Source organism: Elephas maximus, chromosome 22 (assembly GCF_024166365.1).
Source record: "Elephas maximus indicus isolate mEleMax1 chromosome 22, mEleMax1 primary haplotype, whole genome shotgun sequence".
Taxonomy (NCBI): Eukaryota; Metazoa; Chordata; class Mammalia; order Proboscidea; family Elephantidae; genus Elephas; species Elephas maximus.
Genome location: NC_064840.1, coordinates 74,956,552 through 74,978,855, shown reverse-complemented (window position 1 = coordinate 74,978,855; position 22,304 = coordinate 74,956,552). Strand labels below are relative to the sequence as shown.

At 38.5% G+C, this 22,304-nt stretch overlaps 1 protein-coding gene across 3 annotated transcripts in view; it reads right to left on the bottom strand.

Annotated features, from left to right (window-relative positions):
* Positions 1-282: 282 nt before the first annotated feature.
* Positions 283-22,304, bottom strand: part of TUSC3 (tumor suppressor candidate 3) — a 149,013-nt gene continuing 126,991 nt past the window's right edge. The window contains exons 8-11 of one of the 3 annotated variants that reach the window (XM_049865208.1): positions 21,592-21,666; positions 19,926-20,016; positions 10,331-10,393; positions 283-3,399 (exon numbers count right to left, since the gene is read on the bottom strand). In XM_049865208.1, coding sequence (XP_049721165.1) covers positions 10,375-10,393; positions 19,926-20,016; positions 21,592-21,666 — 185 coding nt within the window. In that variant the 3' untranslated portion in view covers positions 283-3,399; positions 10,331-10,374. The other 2 variants (XM_049865209.1, XM_049865207.1) reach the window with 2 other exon arrangements.

Below are 22,304 nucleotides of genomic sequence, written 5' to 3'. Positions count from 1 at the left end.
ACCAGGGATGTGACTTCATGTGTAAAAGAAAATTACAGTAAGAACACAACATTATTGGGCTTACTCCTGAATATCTAATGGAAGGAACAGTATGCTGGACAAAATGCAACAAGTTATCCATCAGAGATTAGTAGAAAATGAAACTACTTCAGATGGAATTTTGTATTAATATTTTTCTCTACAATTGAATAGAAATATAATTCTTTTTATTCTAACTAGAGATTTTTTTTTTTTAAACATATAATAAATGTTTATATGTCAACACAAATCTGGTTGAAAAATGACACTGGAGGATAAAACACACCAGATACAGACTGTGCAGATCTAATTGTTTAGCAAAGGTAAACATATTGTGTTATCACGTATGTGATTCTACACAAGCGACATTCTGGGAGCAAACTACACCTGACCTAATCTTTGTCTTTTTTGCCTACAGCTCTTTCCAATAATGACTTATCTGGGGGGAGTTTATTTCTCTCTAAAGTCACTTCCCTAATGCGACAACTGCCTATAGTGAAGCCACAGCTTTTAAACTATGGAATTCTGAAAAAATACTTATTAGTTGGATTTTTTTTCCCTAAGGTTCAGATAAAATTATGTAATACAGGCTAGAAAACTTTTACTACCATATTTTTACACAAATAATGCATGTGTTCTATGCTTTTTGTCCACCATGCACTCCCACCACGAAGTATTTTCGTAAGTGCAACTATGCTAATTTTTTTATAGTAACATGTAAAATAATCAGCATAGCATACTGTTTTAGGCTGGGTTCTCTAGAAAAGCGAGACCCATCAAGTGTATAAATATATACATTAAAAAACAAACAAACATACCCACTGCCGTCAAGTTGATTCCAACTCATAGCGACCCTATAGGTCAAAGCAGAACTGTCCTATAGGGTTTCCAAGGAGAGATCTATATCAAGGAAATGGCTCACGCAGTTGCAGAGGCTGGAATGTCCCAAGTCCGTGGGTCAGACTGGAGGCTTCTCCTGATTCACAGGCACAGGGGCTGGCAAAAACCAAGACTGGCAGGTCAAAGAGCAGGGCTCTTGCTCACAGGCTGTGAAGATCGACTAATTCCAAGATCTGCAGGCAAGACCGTGGTAAGCTGCTAGCTCAAGTCCCAAGAACTGGAGGTCAGACAAGCAGGCACCAGCTGCAGGATCCAGAACAAGCAAAAGCCACAAGCCTTGCCAGAACATCCGCTTATATTGGATGCACGCCACAGGCCCAAGGAAACTCCCCGTCAACTGACTGGCTACTCACAGCAGATTTCATCATGGTGGTGATCACATATCAAACTTCAACAGGGAAGTGATCACAACATTACACAACTGCCAGAATACTGAGAATCACAGCCCAGACAAGTTGACACATAATCTTAATCATCACATGTGCTTACAAAAATACCTCTCAGTGGGGGGGCACTGTTGGCAAAAAAATGTAGAAGGTATGTGTTATTTGTGTAAAAATATGCTAATATGAGCTAGAGAATTACTTCTGACCTGAAATACAGTATCTGAGAACTACTTGACTTTGGTAACGATTAAACATTATTAAGCTTTACAGAGGTACTAGATGTGTTTTATCAATATCAATGTAAAAATACTCAATAGATTAAGATTTATATGTCAAGGCCTAGCCAGAGATAGGCATCAAACAAGTGAGCATGCTCTCCTACTGCGTTTCCCTGAATGCCATTCCAATACTAAACTTATTCATCTTTGAACAAGAACAGTGGAATTAATGTTATTTTTAATAACAGATTTGGGAATATGTGATTAAGGTTAACATAGTTCTGAATTATATAATTATCACAAAAATAGCATTCTGTCTTGAAGATAGCTTTTATTCTGCTAGCATACATATTACCTGGGTGATAACTCAATAAATATGCCTCTGTAGGCCCTTCCCTTTCTTTACTGAATTTTGTAGGTGCAAAAGACTTAAAGTCAGCGGATGTATGCTTAATTCCTATTTTAGACTGTATAGCTGGAACTCCCAAAGAACAAAGTTCTTCATGTCTACTATTCTGAACTTAATGAAAACTAGATGAGAGAGAGAGACAACCCCCTTCTCCTCAAAACACACCAAACTTACTAAAGAACTAGGTTTCTATACCCATCTTTGTTGAGCACTACCAAAACAAACCCAGCGCCGTCGAGTCGATTCCGACTCGTAGCGACCCTATAGAACAGAATAGGACTGCCCCATAGAGTTTCCAAGGAGCGCCTGGCAGATTCAAACTGCCGACCTCTTGGCTAGCAGCTGTAGCACTTCACCACTACGCCACCAGGGTTTCCGTACAGCACCACAGAAAAATATAAATTCAGGGTTGAGCGTTTGAAAATCTGGTTATGAGTTCTGGCCTTTATAATTTTCGGCTTTCAGCTCCTAGTACTTCTACAAGTCAGATAAAATTTGCCTTTCCTGTATAGTTTACAGTGTCGTTATGAGGAAGAAATACCGTAACGTGTGAAAGTGCTTTATAAACTAAAAAACAAAATACAAAACACAATAATGGTTTCATTTGTACATTTGTTTTTCAAGAAAGTCACTCATTCTAGGATAAGATAACTAACCTTTTACCCGGATTCAAGGAGTGAGGTCATGAGGGCACGCTTCTTCCATACAACACAAGGAAAAATGGCGCCGGTGGGTTAGGTCTGCTGTTAACGTCTGGACTCCTTGATGAGGCTTCTACAGCCGGGGAGGAACTAAGTCCTAGTTCTGGGGTGCTGTGCCCATTGCTGGGAGCCTCGGAGGTATGCCGATTTAGTGCACATTTGCTTTGAATTGACATTCCTAGAACCTCCTACTCTTGGGTTAGGCGTCCAAGTTGTAGGTGCTGTTCCCCAGCCCCCTGCCCCACACAACTTTATCTAGTTATGATTAATAAGAACAGAGCACTGTTTTAATGGGACACATTATCCTTTATAACTGAAACTGCAAGAAGTACAATTTTCAGTAATGAAATATTTTCACGCATACGCCTTATCCCTGTGCAATCTAAGAATTCTTTAATGTACATTTCATAGGTTTCCTTTACTACTAACACTGTGGTTTTCCTTCCTAATGAGTGAGCAGTTCTAAAGCATGAATTCATAATTACATTGTAATTTACTCAATCCTGTGGCATACACTGAATATAATATATGCGAAAAACACTTCTAGGCTTCCTGTGTAGATTATTAAATTTTACCATCCATTTCTATAAATTAAATTTACTAGCAAAATCCACATTTAAAAAAATCACACAAGAATAAACCAGTTTATCACAATCAACAAAGAAACAAAGTCAGGAATTCAAAATAGTACAATGTCAGGAATGGTTTATCTTCATGGTAAACATTCACTTTATGCATATCCCACTTGGCTTCATTTAATCAAAAAGCTGAAAAAGAAAGAAAAGTATTATATGCTGAAAATAAGGAATATGTATATGCTTTACACTTCATTCTAAATCAGGACATGTAAACGTAACACAAAATGTCATATTTATATTAAAAGTCACCTTATTTTAATTTTTGTATCAGAGCAATTTCTCTGGGCTAGTTCCTGTAGTGGGGTCAGGCATATGGTGAGAACGGGGTAAGGGGTCACTGGGGATACTACAAGAATTTGGACTTGTGGTGTTTTAGTTTATATAAAATATCAGATTTCTATGAGAATCTCTCATTTCTGTGGCTAGAGCAATAGCTATAATCCACATTTAAAATAGCAATGTAGGGGAGATAAAGGGATGGTTTTAAACACATATCTGAAGTGGGTCATTACAATGTTCCAACGAAAAAAAAATTTTTTCATCATTGAATCTGCAAATCATTTACTTGCAAAATTGTTAATGCAATTTATATTTTCATTCTATTGATCAGTCAAAAAGGATGTATACATAAAGCATAATAAAACTCTTCAGATTCTGAAGGAATATCAACACAGACGGTTATACATAAAAATGGTAAGTAAAAATAAGAGGTAACCATTATATCTTCCTTTTTAACATGCGTAAGCAAATTTTTAATTCTATGAAGATAAATTAAGTTTGTGAATAACATTTACTAAGCTTTTTGTTTGACAGTTATAGTTCTGCTAATTTGCGCCATGCTCTAACTCCTGACAATATAGGATGACTTTGTGGGACAACTAGAGACAAACCAAATTTAACTAATATTACAGCAAAAATGAAACAAATGGTTACTATAGTTTCAAAGCCATGTAGTTCAAAATGTGTTCAAACCAGTAAGCTTAATATCTGGATGTTTAAATTAGGCATATATTGCTTTGCCTTTCTGAACCTCAGTTTCCTCATTAGTAAAAAAGAGGTTTGTTTTAGATGATTTCCAAAGTTATTTCCACTGTGTTCCAAGTATATAACTATAGATGATATAGATACAGATATTTACTTCAAAGTTCAATACACCAACCAACCAACCCACTGCCGTTGAGTCGATTCTGACTCATAGCGACCCTACAGGACAGAGTAGAACTGCCCCGTAGAGTTTCCAAAGAGTGCCTGGTGGATTCCAACTGCCGACCTCTTGGTTAACAGCTGTAGCACTTAGCCACTACGCCACCAGGGTTTCCAAGTTCAATATATTTAAATTAAAATGGAATTTTTTTTCAAAATTAACCTTTAATAACATTTTCTGCTTTGTAATTGTTATCATTTATTTTAAAAAGTTTTTTTAAGTGTTGCATATATTTAAAAATATATTTTATTTAAAACATTTTATAAAATATATAATACATATTTTAAAATATATAAACTATTTTATAATTTAAAATATAAATAAGTTACGCAATACAGGCCAGAGTAATTATTCTGTGTATGTTTCTGAGTAATTACTAAATTAAAAGATGAAAATGATGTGCCAATATCTAAACACAATCAGACACCCTTTCTATTTTTCAAGGTAAGAGCTAAGGACTGAAGGATGACAAAGGGTAACCATCTTCAAGAGAAAGGAGGCCAGCAGTAAACCCTGTCTCAGAGCATTCGGTTCAAGTTTGATGGTCACTCCACGCAATCCTTCACAAAACTGATGGCAAAGCAGATAGATATGTCACTCGTAGATAAACTCTGGCCTTTTCTGTCCTCAGTTACAAGCTTGCCTTAAGGCTAATTGAAGAATGAGGGTTAAAGAATAACGAAAACTTGACCATGATGTATTTTAAATTGTTATTAAAGCAGGAAAAATGGAAACTTTAAAGAACAGAGATTTTACACATGCATACATTTGACCCTTTATAATTCCTTCATACTTTCCAACGTTTTGGAGACAGCTAAGACAGAAGGTTAAAAATGGTCTATGTTTTATAAGTAAAAAGTATTTTTGTGAATTATTTTCTTAGTATAAAAAGACTAAGAACCCTTAGTTACCATGCTATTTCTTTATGCTAGATATTTTTCCAAACTGAAATGCTTATTATAAAAAAAATTACAATCTCTAATTTACATCTTATAAAATGACGAATATATATTGAATCTTGATTTTATCACTCTAATAATTGTCTTATAATAAAGGATAAATCTAACAAGTCTAGTACTTCCCTCTTTAAGATGATTCTTTTAATAAATAAATAGGAGTTATAAAAAGTTCTTTACAAGCGTTTGTTCAAGACAACAGAAAGAGCTGAAGCGCACAAATGTTTTGTTGGTTAAAATGTTTCTTAGAAAAGTATATGAACTGTTATTCTCTAGGTAATCATTCAGCGTTTCACGTTTGATTTTTATTTTCCTTATATAAATGTTAAATGTCCACAGTACATTCCAATATGAATGTTTCATATTGACATCTTCACTCAAGGGATTAGTTTCTCGTTTCCATCTATCAGGATCTGACATAGAGTTTCTTCTCTTTTTACACTCACTTGTCTAATCATGTTGATGGATGGTCTCACAGTACAACGGCTCTCCCAGATTTATGCTTCTAATAGTGCTGGGGTATTATCTTTCCTAATGCTTACTGTAAAAAGGTACAAAATGCTTTTGTTCCATACTTAAAGCTGTCAGGAACACTAAGAACAAAATATGTTCTTTTTATTTGGAATGTGTTTTTCAGTGCTGCAATCCGTTTCTTGAGAGAGGGAGAAGCTGCCCTGGGTGCCACCACTCGCTCCCCTGTGACCCCCTCTCCTCTCTGTCATGGATCTCGCTGTAGTTGACAGCAGCCTGCACAAGCATAACGCTGACTACTGTGACTGGCTTATTCTGGTGTAAGCTTCAACTCAGGTAGCAAAGTAAGACTGAGGCTAACTGGCAAGGGCAGCGAACTATACACTGAGAGACTGGGTAGCAAGCTGGAACCACGACAGACGTGCCCGAAGTTCCCCATTCCCCTAGCCTACAGGAATGTACCCACTCCCTCCTGGTCTGGGTAACTGGATTACTGCTTCAAGTATGTTGGACATGGACAATGAATTGAATTTCACACAATTTTCACATGTCACAAAATATTATTATTCTTTTGATTTTTTTCAGTTATTTAAAACTGTAAAAGCCATTCTTTGTTTGTGGGCCAAACAAAAACAGGCAATGAGCTGCATCTGGCCTACAGGCAGCAGCCTCTGACTCTCACTGAACCACAGGGTACAGTGAGGATTGTCCTACAAGAAGAAACGGGCCAGACAGAAGGGCCCAAATTTAAAGGTGATTCATACAATGGAATTATTATGCTGCTAGTAAAATCCTATCGTAGAAGAATACTTACTGGCACTGACGTGTGCTCTAGGTGTGTGAAAGAGAAAGGAGAAGCTAACAAAATGTAAGTATAATCTTTTCCCAGTTTAAAAATACATATAAGCTGAACTGCTGCCATTTTTTAACCTGGGTGTTTAGATTATAAATAATTTTATTTCCTTCATTTTGCTTAGTCACATCTTCTAGAAGGAGCGTGTATTAACCACTTTTCCCTCCTCTTTACCAGCCATTATTGGATTCTGATGGAGGGACCACATGATCAGGCATACTTCTCAGAATGATAACTGTCGCACTGCTCTAGACGAAGGGATGGATTATGCAGGAGTATGACTATATATAAAGAGAGAAGTCAGGCGGCTGGTAACCGGCTGAAAAAGGTGCTGAGTATATGAGTTAAGACAGCAGCAGTGAAACGAAAAGTAATGAAGGCCAAGCCAAAGGACAGACTGCAGGCTGAGAATAAGGAATGACTGAAAAACGACTCCACGGTTCCTACCTTGTGTGACGGTGAGAACCATGGTGGGTTATGGAAAGGGGGGAGAAGAGGAGGAGAAACAGGTTTGGAGGAAGAGCTGAGGCAGCTTTGGGCACGTGGAGAGTGAGGTGTTAACGTGATATTCAGGTCTAGAGCTAGACCTCAGGGGAAAGGAATATTTGGGGCTGAGAAGTAATCTAAAAGGAAAAAGGAAGGTGTTTAGAGTGCTATGGTACAAAATCCTGGGTATAAAGTCTCAAAGAGGGGCTGGGTAACTAGAATGCTAGGAAGGTCCTGCAGGTTAAGAATGAGAAGAAACCTCTGGACTTGGTCACTGGAGACCTATGACATATCTAAAGCCTGTTTGTTCCCGTTCTGCTCCCGTGAAATAGTCTAAACAGGCATCGAACAGTGTTCCGCTCTCGGAGCGTGTGTTTGGCTGTTTCGTCTTCGCTCATCGTGAACTAACCGCTTTACCTATTACTGGTGGTTTGCGGAAAAGCAGAAGGTGCTCAGGGCTCTGCAACAGATGAATTCTGTCCAACTGGGAGCTGGTTAAATTCTCTACTGGGATCTTCAGCTGAGCAGTATTTCGTTCTGCTCTGCTCTTACTTCCTGTTCCCATACTGGGGAAGGAATTGGGGGAGCCTAATGGTTATGTAACAGGACTCTGTCTCCCAGAAATCACCTATGTCATTTTCATACCTAAAAACAGTGCCAAAGGGTAGAAAGACCTTACTTCTTCACTTAGCATGGATAGCCCACTGGTTGAATTTTTCCCTTCTGCTCCGTTGGCCTTGAGATTGCTGGGGCTCACTGATTCACTGCGGCGATTTTTAAACTTTTCCTCTATAGTCATAAACGGTGCGGAGAAGCACGTTATGGCTGTTGGTCAGATCTCTTTAGCCAAAAGCTCTGGGGCTCTCTTCTTTTTAATGGAAGATTACTACCTGTTGCTGTGAGGTAGATTCCGACTCATAGTGACCCTATAAAACAGATTAGAACTGCTCCAGAGGGTTTCCAAGGCTGTGATCTTGATGGAAGTAGAATGCCGCATCTTTCTCCCTTGGAGTGTCTGGTAGGTTTGAACTGCTGACCTTTCAGTTAGCAGCCAGATGCTTATCTGCCGCACCACCAGGGCTTCTTAATGGAAGATTAAAACCAAAGAACCAAAGCTGTTGCTGTTAAGATGATTCTGACTCACAGCAACACTATAGGGCAGAGCAGAACTGCCCCATAGGTTTTCCAAGGAGTAGCTGGTGGATTTGAACTGCCAGCCTTTTGGTTAGCAGCCAAGCTCTTAACCACTGAACCACCAGGGCTCCAACCCACAACAGTCTTCAAATCTCAAATAAATGGTTAAGAGCAGGGAAAGACACTTTGGAGAATGATACCTTTCTATCTCTACAGTGACAGTGAATAACTGCACAGAAAGGGACACTTAGTAAGAGCCTGTGATGATGTGATTATTTGTAATTATGGATGGACAGAAACATGGACACTAGGTGTGGGGGAAAGAACAATAAGGCTGTCCTGTGGGCCAGCCTAGGAGACAGAGAAAGAAAACAGACCTCTTGTGCTACATGTGGTTCCCACCCCTTCCCTGTTTTCAGTGAGCTGCTGAATGGTGTGGTGTTTCTGCCAGAGCGAGAAAAGTTTTGTTTCCACAACGGAAATAACCCTCCAGAACTACCTGTGATGCGTATGACTGCTCAGGCCCTGTGCTCCTTGGCCTGGAGGGGTTGGGATGCACAGTGCAGAACCAAATAACTGGATTCTGACCTTTCTACAAAAAACTACTTTGAATTCATAGAGAGACTCCTTGTTCCTATTTCTCAAATATATCATGTTGAGTAAAAACAAAATTTTCTGCAAGTTAACATTCTGAAAGACTTGTTTCATTAATCTTGGATATTAAGGTTTATATCGCTAGTGGGAAAAAGGATTTGACTATATTTTTCCTGGGTAAAATTAAATATATTTCCATTGATTGTTTTAATGCTGCTTTTTTTCCCCCAAAGTGATAAAAGACAGAAATTATAAAATGAAATTATATTTTGTTTAGGGTGGAGGGCGTATGCATGTATATGAATGTTACGGATTCAACTGTCCTCCCAAAATGTGTTGTAACTCCTAACCCCTATACTTGTGGACGGGTCCTGGCGGCTCAGTGTTTAAAGCACTCGGCTGCTAACCAAAAGGTCAGTGGTTGTTAACTTACCAGCCGCTCCGTGGGAGAAGGATGTGGCACTCTGCCTCTCCAAGGATTTACAGCCTTGGAAACCCTATGGGGCAGTTCCACCCTGTCCTATAGGGTTACTATAAGTCAGAATCAACTCAAGGCAGTGGGTATACCTGTGGATGTAATCCCATTTGGGGACAGGGTTTTCTTTTTATGTTAATGAGACCATATCAGTGTAGAGAGTGTTTTAAATCAATCACCTTCAAAATATAAAATGAGCAGATTAGGCACGGAGAAGCAAGCAGATGAGGGAAGACAGATGCCACATCATGTGAAGATCACCAAGGAGCCAAAAGGCAGATGATAAACAGACAATGGCCTTCCTCCAGAGCCCACAGAAAAAGCCTTCTCTTAGAGCCAGTGCCCTGAATTTGGATTTCTAAACTGTGAGAAAATAAATTTGTTTGTTATGGCCACTCACTTGTGGTCTTTCTACTATAAAACCCATTGCTGTTGATTCCAACTCGTAGTGACCATACAGGGCAGAGTAGAACTGCCCCATAGAGTTTCCAAGGAGTGCCTGTTGGATCTGAAATGCTATCTTTTGGTTAGCAGCCATAGCACTCAACCACTATGCCACTAGGGCTTCCATTTCTATTACAGAACAGTAAAAAACTAAGACAATGAATATGATTATTTTTCAAATACACTGTCAAGTGGCTAATTCCATGGGTCAAAGTCTGTATTTGAAATTTAATATCTGAGAATTTGTCCCTGTACAGTTAAGTACAATAGCATAATGCTGGAATATGGGATTGATTCCGATAATGAAGTTTTAAGAGTTTTCTTACATTTGCAAAACAAGTTTGCAGTAACTACATACACACTAGCTTACTTATGAGATGAATATACCGTCCTTATTTTAAAGACGAGGAAAACGGAGGCTCGGAGAAGATTAAACGACTTGCCTGAGGTTATAGTTATTAAGGGCCATGGTCCAAATCACATCTTCTCACTCAAAGTCCAGATCACTTTCCAATACACCACAATGAAATACAATAATATGAAAAAAATAATTCTTAAGATTCAATTTCCATTTTAACAACACTATTACAAAAGTTAGCACTAGGTTCTTCATCTAGGCAGGGGACAGGCAATGGTGCCTTCCCAGTACTCGAGCTCTTCTGTGGGTCAAATCTTCAGGCCCTTGTGTCATCCGTCAAAACTGGATCTCAGCAAGAGAAAGGCAATCCCGATGGAACTCTTATCAGCGACACGCGCTCAGGCTCTTCACTACACACTTTCTATAGCATTCTTCTGTTTGTCCAGCTCAAGATTATGTTTTATATTTTCCCCTCAGATGAAAGATGTACATCTAAGATGCACCAATGAATACGAAATTGCTATATATTATGAATCCTGAGGGGTTTTTTTGCCTTGCTGTGCTTGTTCACCATCATACTTTTCTCAAAATTTATGAGTGATTTCCTTGCTAGTTGCTATTCTGTATTTCCCCTTCCTGAATGTCACTGTACTTTTTATTGTTCTTCGTTATCTCTCAAAATAAGCAAGGACATCATGAATTATAAGTGTATATATATATATATTTATAATATATATAAACTTAAAACACTGAAAGGACCTTCCTGTGTCCGTTGTAAGCTTAATTAATATATATTTTAGCTGTTTGGTTTTTATTGGATGTCAGAAAGTTTGGAATCAATTTGGGGTTGAAATAGCTACTTCCCCCCCATAAATAAATTTATATGGATTACTTTAATTCTTAATTTATAATTTTTACATTGGCAATAGCTGGATATATTGGGTTAAATAAGATTTTTCATTAAAAATTCCACGTTTACACTTTTAAGTTTCTAATATGGCCAATAAAATATTTTAAATTACAGCTTTGACTTGCATCACATTTGTATTAGACAGAACTGTGTGAGACCCAACGTCTACCTTACAGAAAATACAGAAGACAAACTAAGCAGACAAAATCACGATAAAACAAATACAGTGAAACCTGTGAGAGCTGGAACTTGACGAGACTGCCTTGTTTTCCACCTCCGACGGGGTGTCTGCTTACCACTTCCCCCTCAATATTAAGAACCCTACCTCATGAACAGCCAGTGAGTTTTCCTGCTCTGACAGGTTTCTGACATTTACAGGTTCCGGCTTTCACAGGTTTTACTGTATCAAAATGCTGAACATTTTGACATTTTATAAGATAAATAGGTGAATGTTCCTTGTAAGACAGACTGAACCAATTTAAAAATAAAAAGGCAATGTGGAAATCTTGTTTGGAGCCTAGCTTCCAAAAACCCAAGAACTGGAGGAATTTTCCACTGTCGTGAGGGACAATAAAGATGGAGCTCAAGTTTCTAGAATAATTATTTTTCCACATACCGCTTCAGGGCTGCTACGTTCAACAATTACAGGAGGTGTCACTCGATGTGAAACCCACCTTCTGGAGTTGTACAATGTAGCAACCCAGTGTTCTTCGCTTAGTTTCTATTTTAATGGTTCCTGCTGCACTTATTGGTAAAAATATATATATATATATGTATTTTTTTTAAAGAATAAATAAAAATGACTCAGAGTACACACATTCAATTGAAAGTATCTGATGAGCACCTGCTATGCGCATAGCACTGCAGAGATATACAAAAGGTATCTGTCAAGGATTCATCCCTAAAATACCATATGACCTTCTAGAAAGAAAAAAAAAATGACAGTTATATGTGAACATTTTAAAAAATATAATGCAGTCAAGTGCTACTAAATAATCAAGCGTCAAAACAGCTAGCAGAGGAGAAGAGAAGCAGATGAAGTAATCAATACTTATTGAGAATCTGCTACAATTTTAGGTACTACAAGTTGATTTTACCATTTATCCCCACAAAGTTCTGAAGGTACAGAAATAATCTAACAATTGAGCCTGTCTCCAACTCCATAAAAACACTATACTATTTTAGAGTTGAAGGGACAGTGGTGGTTCAGGCGTAGAATTCTCACTTTCCATGCAGCAGACCTGGGTTCGACTCCCGGCCAACGCACATCAAGCACAGTCATTACCGTCCGTGTGGGCTTGCGTGTTGCTATGAGGCGTAACGGGTTTCAGAGGTGCTTGCAGACTAAGCCAGTCCAGGGAGGAAGTCCTGGTGATCTGCTTCTGAAGAACCAGCCAATGGAAACCAGCCCCGTAGATCACAACGGTCCCGTCCCACTGTGCACGGGCTCATCAGGAGTTGGGGGCCGACCGGGCAGCAACGAACAATAACGGAGTTGAGAAAAAAGGAGACTCAGAGAAGTTAAGCAGGTGACTCCAAGTTCCAAAGTTAATGAAGAGAGGGTCCAGGATTCAAACCTAGATTTGCCTGACTCTAGAGCCGGAGCTCTTAACTAATTTAAGGAAGAGTAAATGCCAAAGCTGAACTCAGGTCTTCTGACACTACATGCCGTTATCTTTTCATTATATGACACTAATCTCTAAGGCAGCTGAAGAGTCTTATGGATGGTCAAGAAACAAAGTGTTAGAAATTAGAGAACGTTTCATGTGATTTTCCTGCTAAAGTACAGACTTGATGTGCCGTAATGCTGTTGCAGAAGTCTTCTGAAGAAAACTTTTGTGCTTTAAAGTGCGTCAGTGGAAAATACTGGGAAAGTAATTACCCATAAGGAAAGGCTATCATGTATCCCTACTAGCACTTTGCTCTTTTTAGAAAACGAGAAAACAGTAAAACTCATCTTCATATAATATACAAAATGAACTCAATGCTATAAATAAAATTTCTTCTTCTTTTGAACCATGTCTTTGACAGCAAATAGGTCAAATGTGAGGTCAGTGATATCTCACTGAGAGTTGTAAGGGACACAGGAGCCCAATTTAGTTCATCAAAAGGTTCAGGGAAAATCCATCATTGGCTCAAATGAATCACGTAAATGTGAAACAAGTTACTTAATTTTCAGTGTAAAAGCAAAAGCTTGTTTAGAAAAAAGCTGATTAAATATAAAAAAAGAAAATGTTAATAATGGTAATAATAATAGCTGGCATCAAACATTTATTGAGCAATTAATAAGTTGCCATTTACTATGTACCAGGCAATGTTAAGTAATTTACTGGTGCAGGTACACACATCAACAAAGAAACGAGCAATTCTGAAGTTAATATGAAAAACCAAAAAAACCAAACCCAGTGCTGTCGAGTCGATTCTGACTCATAGCGACCCTACAGGACAGAGTAGAACCGCCCCATTGAGTTTCCAAGGAGCACCTGGTGGATTCAAACTGCCGACCCTTTGGTTAGCAGCCGTAGCACTGAACCACTACACCACCAGGGTTTCCAGTTAGTATGAAGTACCTATAAAACACGGTGAAGGGCATAAATGATCTATGAATCAGTCTTCCTAAGTTCAGGATTAAAAAAAAAAATGAAACAAAACAGAATACAATCATTCTATATAGAAGAAATTAAATGTTGTAGTTTAAACAAAATTCAAAATTGTGAGGAAAGAATCAAAAAAAAAAAAAAACAATTGAAGGATAATTCTGAAAACAGGTCTGTGTATACTGGGTAGTTCTTAGTGCAGCAGTCATCGTTCACAGAAATTCCAGAGAGGGACCAGGAGGACTGCAAAAGACGGAAGCATCACATTTAAGAATGTGCTTTGGCGATGGCTCTAAGGCCACAGCTAAGAGCGATTTCTAAATTGGTAGATGGTCTTGTGTTCCAGTGTATGTTTTCAGTAGGGAATTACTAAGAGCCTTAACCAAATTACAGTATTTTTGAGCAGGCAGAAACGGGAGGCTTTCCTGGCAGCTATGATGAGGAAGGGTGTGTGTCGGTCCTTGCAGCTCATCTGCTGTTTAATGTATACATGTATTAAACTGGGAAATCAAGGATATGGTCTTGGTTAAAAAACCATCCTCCTTCCCCTTTGCAAGACGAATTCAGCATGTGTGTGTTATAAGAGGTTAGATTTGATTTAGCTCTTGGTCCCTAGGGTTTTGGTTCAACGAGTTGCCTTTGTCACTTCTGAGTCACGGCAACCTTATGTATAAGAGAACAAACCCTTGCCTGGTCCTGTGCCATCTTCACGATCACTGGCATATTTGAGTCCGTTGTTGTGGTTATGGTATCAATCCATCTCATGTAGGGTTTCCTTTGTTTCTGCTAGCCCTCGTCCAACACGATGTCCTTTTCTAGTGACTGGTCTTTTCTCTATAAGTCCAAAGTAAGTGAGCCAAAATTTTCCATCCTTGCTTCTAAAGAGCATTCTGGCTGTTCTCTGAGACGGATTTGTTCATTCTTCTGGCAGCCCACAGTATATTCAATATTCTTCGCCAACACCACAATTCAAATGTATCAATTTTTCTTCTGTCTTCCTTTCCCAATGTCCAGATTTCCCATGCCTATGAGGCGACTGAAAATATCATGGCTTCAGCCAGGTGCACCTTCGTCATAAAAGTGACATCTTTGCTTTTTAAAACCTTCAAGAGATCTTTTGCAGCTGATTTGGCCAATGCAAAACATCATTTGATTTCTTGACTGCAGCTTCCATGCACACTGATTGTTGATCCAAGTAGAATGAAACTGTTGAAAGTTCAATTTTTTCTCCATTTACCATGATGTTGTTTATTGATCCAATTGTAAGGATTTTCATTTTCCTCACGTTCAGGCGTATAATTCATACTGAAGGCTGCAGTCTTTGTCCTTCATCAGTAAGTGCTTGAAGGGGTTCATTTTCAGCAAGGAAGGTTGTGTCGCCTACATATTGCAGGTTGTTGATGAGTCTTCCTCCGATTTTGATGCTGGGTTCTTCATACAGTCCAGCTTCGCCGATTATCTGTTCAGCACACAGACTGAATAAGTAAGGTGAAAGAGTACAACTCTGCGGCACACCTTTTCTGATTTCCAACCATGTAGTGTCCCCTCGTTCTAGTCAAACAAGTGCCTCTTCATCCATGTAGTTTCCGCATGAGGACAGTTAACTGTTCTGGAAGTCCCATTCTTTATAATGTTATACGGTATTTGTTATGAGGTATTTACAATTATTTCATTGAAGGCCTTTGCATAGTCGATAAAACTCAAGCAAACATCTTTCTTGTATTCTTTGTTTTGGCCACGATCCATACGACATCAGTAACGATGCCCCTCGCTCCACAGCTGCTTCTCAATCCAGCTTGAACTTCTGGCGTCTCCTGTTGATCACAGATGGAGTTGTTTTTGAATTATCTTCAGCTTTTGTTGAAGATAAAAGTGGTTCAACATAGTAGGGACTAAGTCTCTTTGAAGGCGGGCATTCACAGATGTGTTTTCAGAAGTAATCAAGACCAGGGCATACCTTCCAGAATAGGTTTTTGCAGTTTTCCTGCAAAAAATTCATCTTCTCACTCCCCCAAAACTGCCTTTATTTGGTTTGAGCAATATTTTTCTTTAAAATCAAGTAATAAAATGCTGGTGCCCGAGATAAATGCTTCTGAGAATGCAACGGTGTTCCCTGAGGCTGCGTGCATAACTCAGCTTTTCCCGTTGGATAATTCATTTGGAAAATGTAGGTCTCTTTTTCTTCTTCGTCAGTCTCTCAGCTTTCAACAATTCCCAGCAGTATTTTCCTCTTTCATTTATTCCCTCTCTCACTCTTGCTCCTGCCATCCCCTCTGCCCTTTCTACAGTGAACTAGTTGTTGTGCAGATGTATATTTTATCCCGGTAATGTCGAGTTTTTAGAATTTAGCACTTAAGGTTGTGCCAAACTTCTGGTGTACCCTCTCTGTAGCCCTTTTAGTAACATTTGCTCTTGATGTTTATAATGTATTTATTGCCATGATCATCTGTCTGTGTTAATAAAATTTATGAGTAATAAGCTGAAATCTTATTAGTGCAATGGAATAAAAACAAAACCTAAAGCAACAGCAATCATTATGAAGATAACCTCAGCATGTATCCGTGTGCTAGAATAACAAAAGAAAATAAGTTTTCAAATGCAAAATTGGTATCCTTTTGGCTCATAATGCTCCCCTAAACTGTATTTTGGTGGCTGACAGGGACACTGTAAACGCAGTGAAGGGAACATGTATCCTGTAGAAACCTGACGAAGCAAAGGAATTTGAGTGTGAACGATCACAGAGTGGGATGATCTATGGGTACCATGGGGACTTATGGAAGCCTGATGAATGAGTCACCATTCCATCCAGGGAAAAGCCAGATTGCAGAGAAGACGATACAGGTGAAAGTTCTCAGGTGGCTTAAGAGAAATATTCGAAGGCTTTACTGTGATACGGGAAGAGATAATTAAGCTAGGAGAATTATTCAAAATGGTGAGTGGAAAAGCTGAATAACCAAGTCATATAATTCAGATACGACAGAAATAATATAAATCAAGGCAAAGACCTGAAGAGATTGGAGAGAGAGAATATTATAAAGAATTGAAAGAAAAATAAAAAAGGATTCACCACATAAACTACAGTAGCTCATTCAGCAAAGGGTAAGATGTAAAAAATAATTTATACCTCATTTAATTAACACTCTACTCTTGTCAGTGACCCTTAGACTTCCTGTACCTCTCATTTTGTTTCACTTCGTAGATCTCTGATTCTGAACTTTGTTTAACACATAAGGAAAAATCAAGATAAACTCATAACATCCTTGAGTAAAGTTGTCTTCCCCCTCTTGAGCTACTGGAGCTCACAAAAAATTTCAATAGGATGGGATAAGTATTTAGTGGTCAACATTTTTCTAAGATTCTTTGGCTATCAGATTACCAAGGCCACGTACATTGGGCTTCGTCTTTTTTCCCCAACTTTGACTCTGTGACAATTTTCTACTTATAGGAATATGGGAATCAGGTGGCATACACAGAAGATAACACAGCAGAGGCAGAGCTGAGCTGGGACCCAGAGGTTCTGTTCTGCATCTACTTAGAGATGCCTTCCTCGTCTCATCTGTAAAATGAGCTTGAGTGAGATGATCTTCATAGCCCTTTCCAGTGCTAAAATTCTAGGACACTATGCTGCTCTTTCCCCCACGTGTCTGTCAGTTTGTTGTACTGTGGGAGCCTGTGTGTTGCTGTGATGCTGGAAGCTATCCCACCGGTATTCAGATAGAAGCAGGTTCACCCATGGAGGACAGGTTTCAGCTGAGCTTCCAGACTAAGACAGACTAGGAAGAAGGACGTGCCAGTTTACTTCTGAAAAGCATTAGCCAGTGAAAACCTTATGAATAGCAGCGGAACATTGTCTGATATAGTGCTGGAAGATGAGCCCCCCAGGTTGGAAGGCACTCAAAAGATGTCTGGGGAAGGGCTGCCTCCTCAAAGTAGAGTCGACCTTAATGACGTGGATGGAGTAAAGCTTTCGGGACCTTCATTTGCTGATGTGGCACAACTCAAAATAAGAAGAAACAGCTGCAAACATCCATTAATAATCAGAACCAGGAATGTAGGAAGTATGAATCTAGGAAAATTAGAAATCTTCAAAAGTGAAATGGAATGCATAAACATCAATATCCTAGGCATTAGTGAGCTGAAATGGACTGGTGTTGGCCATTTGAATCAGACAATCATATAGTCCACTATGCTGGGAATGAATGAAGAGGAACATATAAGGGAAATTCAAAACCTTCCGTTACCTTCCCCCACCTCCTCAATGTCACCTACATGGGGTCTAAGGTTCTCACAACGCCCCTTACTACAATTTACCTATTTATAAAAATAAAATAAGTTCCTTTGACATATTATGACTGCCACAGAATGAAATGAGCTCCTTTAAGTGTTTGCGGCATCTTGGATGAAAGATTTTTAAACTATATTTCTCTTAATATACAGATTCCAATATACAGTGCATCCATGTTAAACTAAACCTCTTAAACCATACATATCCATGATTCCTAATTCTACAGTAGGAGGAAAGAGGAGCAAATAACTTCATCTTTCTTAGGTATTAATCTGTTTATGTTGATCATTTTACATTTTCAAAACCAAAATTGGCCGGCTATCTAACTTCAAGAATAATAGCATGAATAACCTGGAGACTTGCCTTTAGTACTCTCGTTACCCTCAAGATTGATGTTTTTAAAAATTCACTAAAGCTGCAGGCAGGATTTAAGGCAGATGATCCCACAGCTTGGATCTGATAAACACATTTCTTCCATTCTCTTATACACTATTTATTTTTAATGTGTGTGAGAAAAAGAGAATCAGTAAATAAGCCTCTGCTTCCCAGGAGAAAACAGCGACGGGGTTGAAGACTCTTATTCTTCCATACAATCCCAAACTCAGACCTCCCTATGATCCATTCTGGCCCCCAGGTAAAGCTATGGATTTTCTGCCATCATCTACACAGAAACATTCTGTCAAAATACGCGCCTGGTTCACATGTGGGAGAGATGTGATGTATGGTGACTATTTGTCACTAGTCCTTACAGCATCAGAAAGTGTCTTCCAAACCTCTGAGAAAGGAAACACAGGGCCTTGACTTCATCATCAAGAAGCCCTGGCAGTGCAGTGGTTAAGTGTTTGGCTGCTAACTGAAGGGCTGGCAGCTGGAACCCACCAGGTGCTCTGCAGGAGAAAGGTGTGGCAGTCTGCTTTCCCGAAGACTACAGCCTGGGAAACCCTCTGGGGCAGTTCTGCTCTGTCCTGTGGGGCTGCCGTAAGTCAGTATCAACCCTACAGCAGGGGGTTTAGGTTTTTTTTTGGTTCTATTTCTTCATCAGAAAGAAGCATAGGTTGAACTGGTGAAAGGGCTCCCTTGAGAAAGTCCAGTATTTATTCCTTAAAGCAAGGCAGAGGAAGGAATAAGCTCCAGCAGAGAAGGAAGGGCTAACTCCAAAAGTGAACGAATGTAGCGTGAATACACCCATCGCAGTGTCCTTCAGCAGAAGTGGAGCTTCGTAATGAAAACGTGATCTCGGAATGAATTCTCACCATCTCCGCTCCTCCAGTTACGACAACGTGCAGGTGGAAATCTTACCAAATGTGCGTCATGATTCCTTCTGGTGATCAGAGATTATTTTATCGTTTGATTTTTACCTTTCAAGTGGACTTTTCTTATTTCAAAAAGCTAAAATTTTGCAGAATGCAAAAGATGACGCAAAGTTTATGAGACGTTCAATAGTAGATTATACGGGAAAAAAAAAATCTCGCAAACCAAGTCAAAATCATGACGGACAGACACACCAAAAGAACAAGAAATTTCAATGAATTCCTAAAAAAATTAAAACTCATTTTGTTTTACGTATATATAACATACACTATAAAATAATATGATACATAATATATACTATACAGCATATACTACATAGTAATACCTATGCGTATGTGTCTCTAAAATAAACTACTCTGTTTTGGAACAGGGGCCATGCCTCACAGCTCTTCTGTAAGCTCTACTATGCTGAACACATGGCAGGTGCTCAAAAATTTACTTAACTGAATTAAAACTCATTTGGTAAATGAGTTATCTCATTTAAATTAATCCTTAAACGTTTATTAACCATTAAAATTGTGTTTATTCCATTAGTTAAAAATGAAAACGTTTACAACAGTATAAAGATATTACCTACCTATAAGGATAGCCGTGGTACTTGGAACGAAATATTGAAAGCAGAAAACTGAAGAAGAAGACCACCAGGCCTAATCCCACTAGGCAGATAACTAGAGAAAGAAGATACCATTAACCGTCTAGAAACATGCAAACAATAACCCAGATGTTTATATATTAAAATGCATACAATTTATTACAATATACTTACATTCAACAGTTCATGGCACATACAGGCAGGACAAACCAGATAACCCATAATACAATGTATTCATTATTTTGCCTATTTTCCTCAAGAAAATGTACTATGTGAGTTATGAAAACAAGAAAATCAACTGATCAAGTCTTCGGGTGGTTTCTTCTTGTATACAATCCTTTCATGTACTAAAATGTTCCCCAAACAAACAAAATACGTGATAAGCCACAAACACGGTTATTGACATCTGCGTCATGAAGCCTGGCTGTATTTAGCATTATTAGAATGCTAAAACGGAACTTTATTTTTTTCAGATGGGCATGCAAAATTTACAAAGAAATCTAATTTTAGATTATTAGACTAATTACATTGTCTCTGTAAAAGCATGTTATTTCAACACAGTTCATCCTAGAGTACAGAAGGCTATGAATAAAGGCCTGGAGAGTGAGAAAATAATGCCTCATGAACCAAAGGGGAGAAAATCCCTCTCCAGAGCAGATAATGGTGTAAAGGTATTGCTGTTGCTGTAATTAACATTCACCTGATTTACAAAGGAACACAGGGCATATGTTATAGTAGAGTGGTCTTAATAAATTATTAGCCTTTTTCAGACACACCTATGCTTCTTCTGCACAAATCTGGGGTTTTTAAAAAGATTTCAGAAACATAAAACATTGAGAAAAAGTTTTAATTATAAGCCTGTGGAAGTATTATCATAAAATCCTACTAGGGCTTGATATCAATTATAAAAAGGTTGTTTGCAGGAAAACACTGAATCTAAGGCTCTGTCCAATCCTAACCCACGCTCAAGGCAGAATCTTTTTCCTTGTTTTTGCTGCCAAAATTTGTTACTTTAGAAAAATCTGTTTTTTCAACAATTCCTGAGAGGAAATAGTCCCATCAAAGAAGAAAACATAGTTAAGTTGCTTAAAGGCACAGTGCTGGGCCCCCTGATGGAGCTGTAAATCCTGGGATATCAACGGAAAAGATAAGGTTAAGAACAGCCTCCCTTTTAATGTTGATAAAAGGCGGTTTGGGCAAAAGGGAAAAGTATTCTAATGTTTCAGCGTGCAAAACCTGCGTGAGTTACCCTTTGACTGTCGACTCCCGATTCTCACGGCCTAGCGGCAGAGCAACTGCTGATAAAACCTCTGAAGACTCTGCCCGCAACTCTTTTTCTTCTGGTCACAAGGATGTCTCCACAGAGGCGGCAGCTTCAACGGGGAAGCGTCAGAACACCCACGACAAAGGGGAACGGCAGCTCCCCTTTGCATGCAATCCCAGGGTAAATCTCCCAATCCCATTTTGGAAGAAAAAAACATGTTTCAATTTTATGTATGTACATATTTAGGAAGTAGAAAAAAACAAGAACATCTTCCCCTTCTTAAAACTAGAACACACCTTTCGAAGTTTATGTTTACGAAGAGCTTTCATGTATTTCCCGTTTGGAAGCTAAAGCCATACCGCAAAAAATACCAACACAGTGACTTACTCCGTCTTTTCCCAACATCTCCTTTGGAAGTTGCAGCCTCATTTAGAAGAACCATCCCCATGGTGATAGCAGCATCTATAGCTGTTGTCAAGGAAACAGTAGAAATAGATGCGAATAACAACTTGTCATTCTTCTAGATATGAATACAATGTATTCTGTTCCAGCAGTCACTGTATGTGTACACAGTTAGTTATATGACATGAAGTTACCAGTCTCTGTGTATGAAAAATGCCTTATTTTTTACAACCTAAAACCTGAACCTTCAGTTTGGGAGATTTTGGGGGTTTAATTCTAAATGTCCAACATTCCAGGACTTTCACAGCTTTTATGAATTACATGAACTCTCAAAACCAGTTATGACATTTCAAAGTTATGTACTAGTTACAGACACAATGACACATTCACAGGTAATAATAGAAAATAATTAGAAAGTATTCAGCATAATTTTTTTCTTTTTCATTTTCACAGGGTGCATGTTTGTGTCAATAGCTATCTTAAGAGTTTTCTTTTTCTTCACTTCTAAACGTGTGTTTTAGAAATTATTTTTGTTTAGTTAAAAAGATTCTTATTAAGGTCAGATATTGTGTCACTTGCAAAATTTTTGGCAACCAATTAGAAGCTTCACAAAAGCAAACAAAACATAATAAAGCAACCTAACAAATTTAGCGTGATCTAGATTGTCAGTTAATTGTCTGAAATTTTAAAATGAGAAC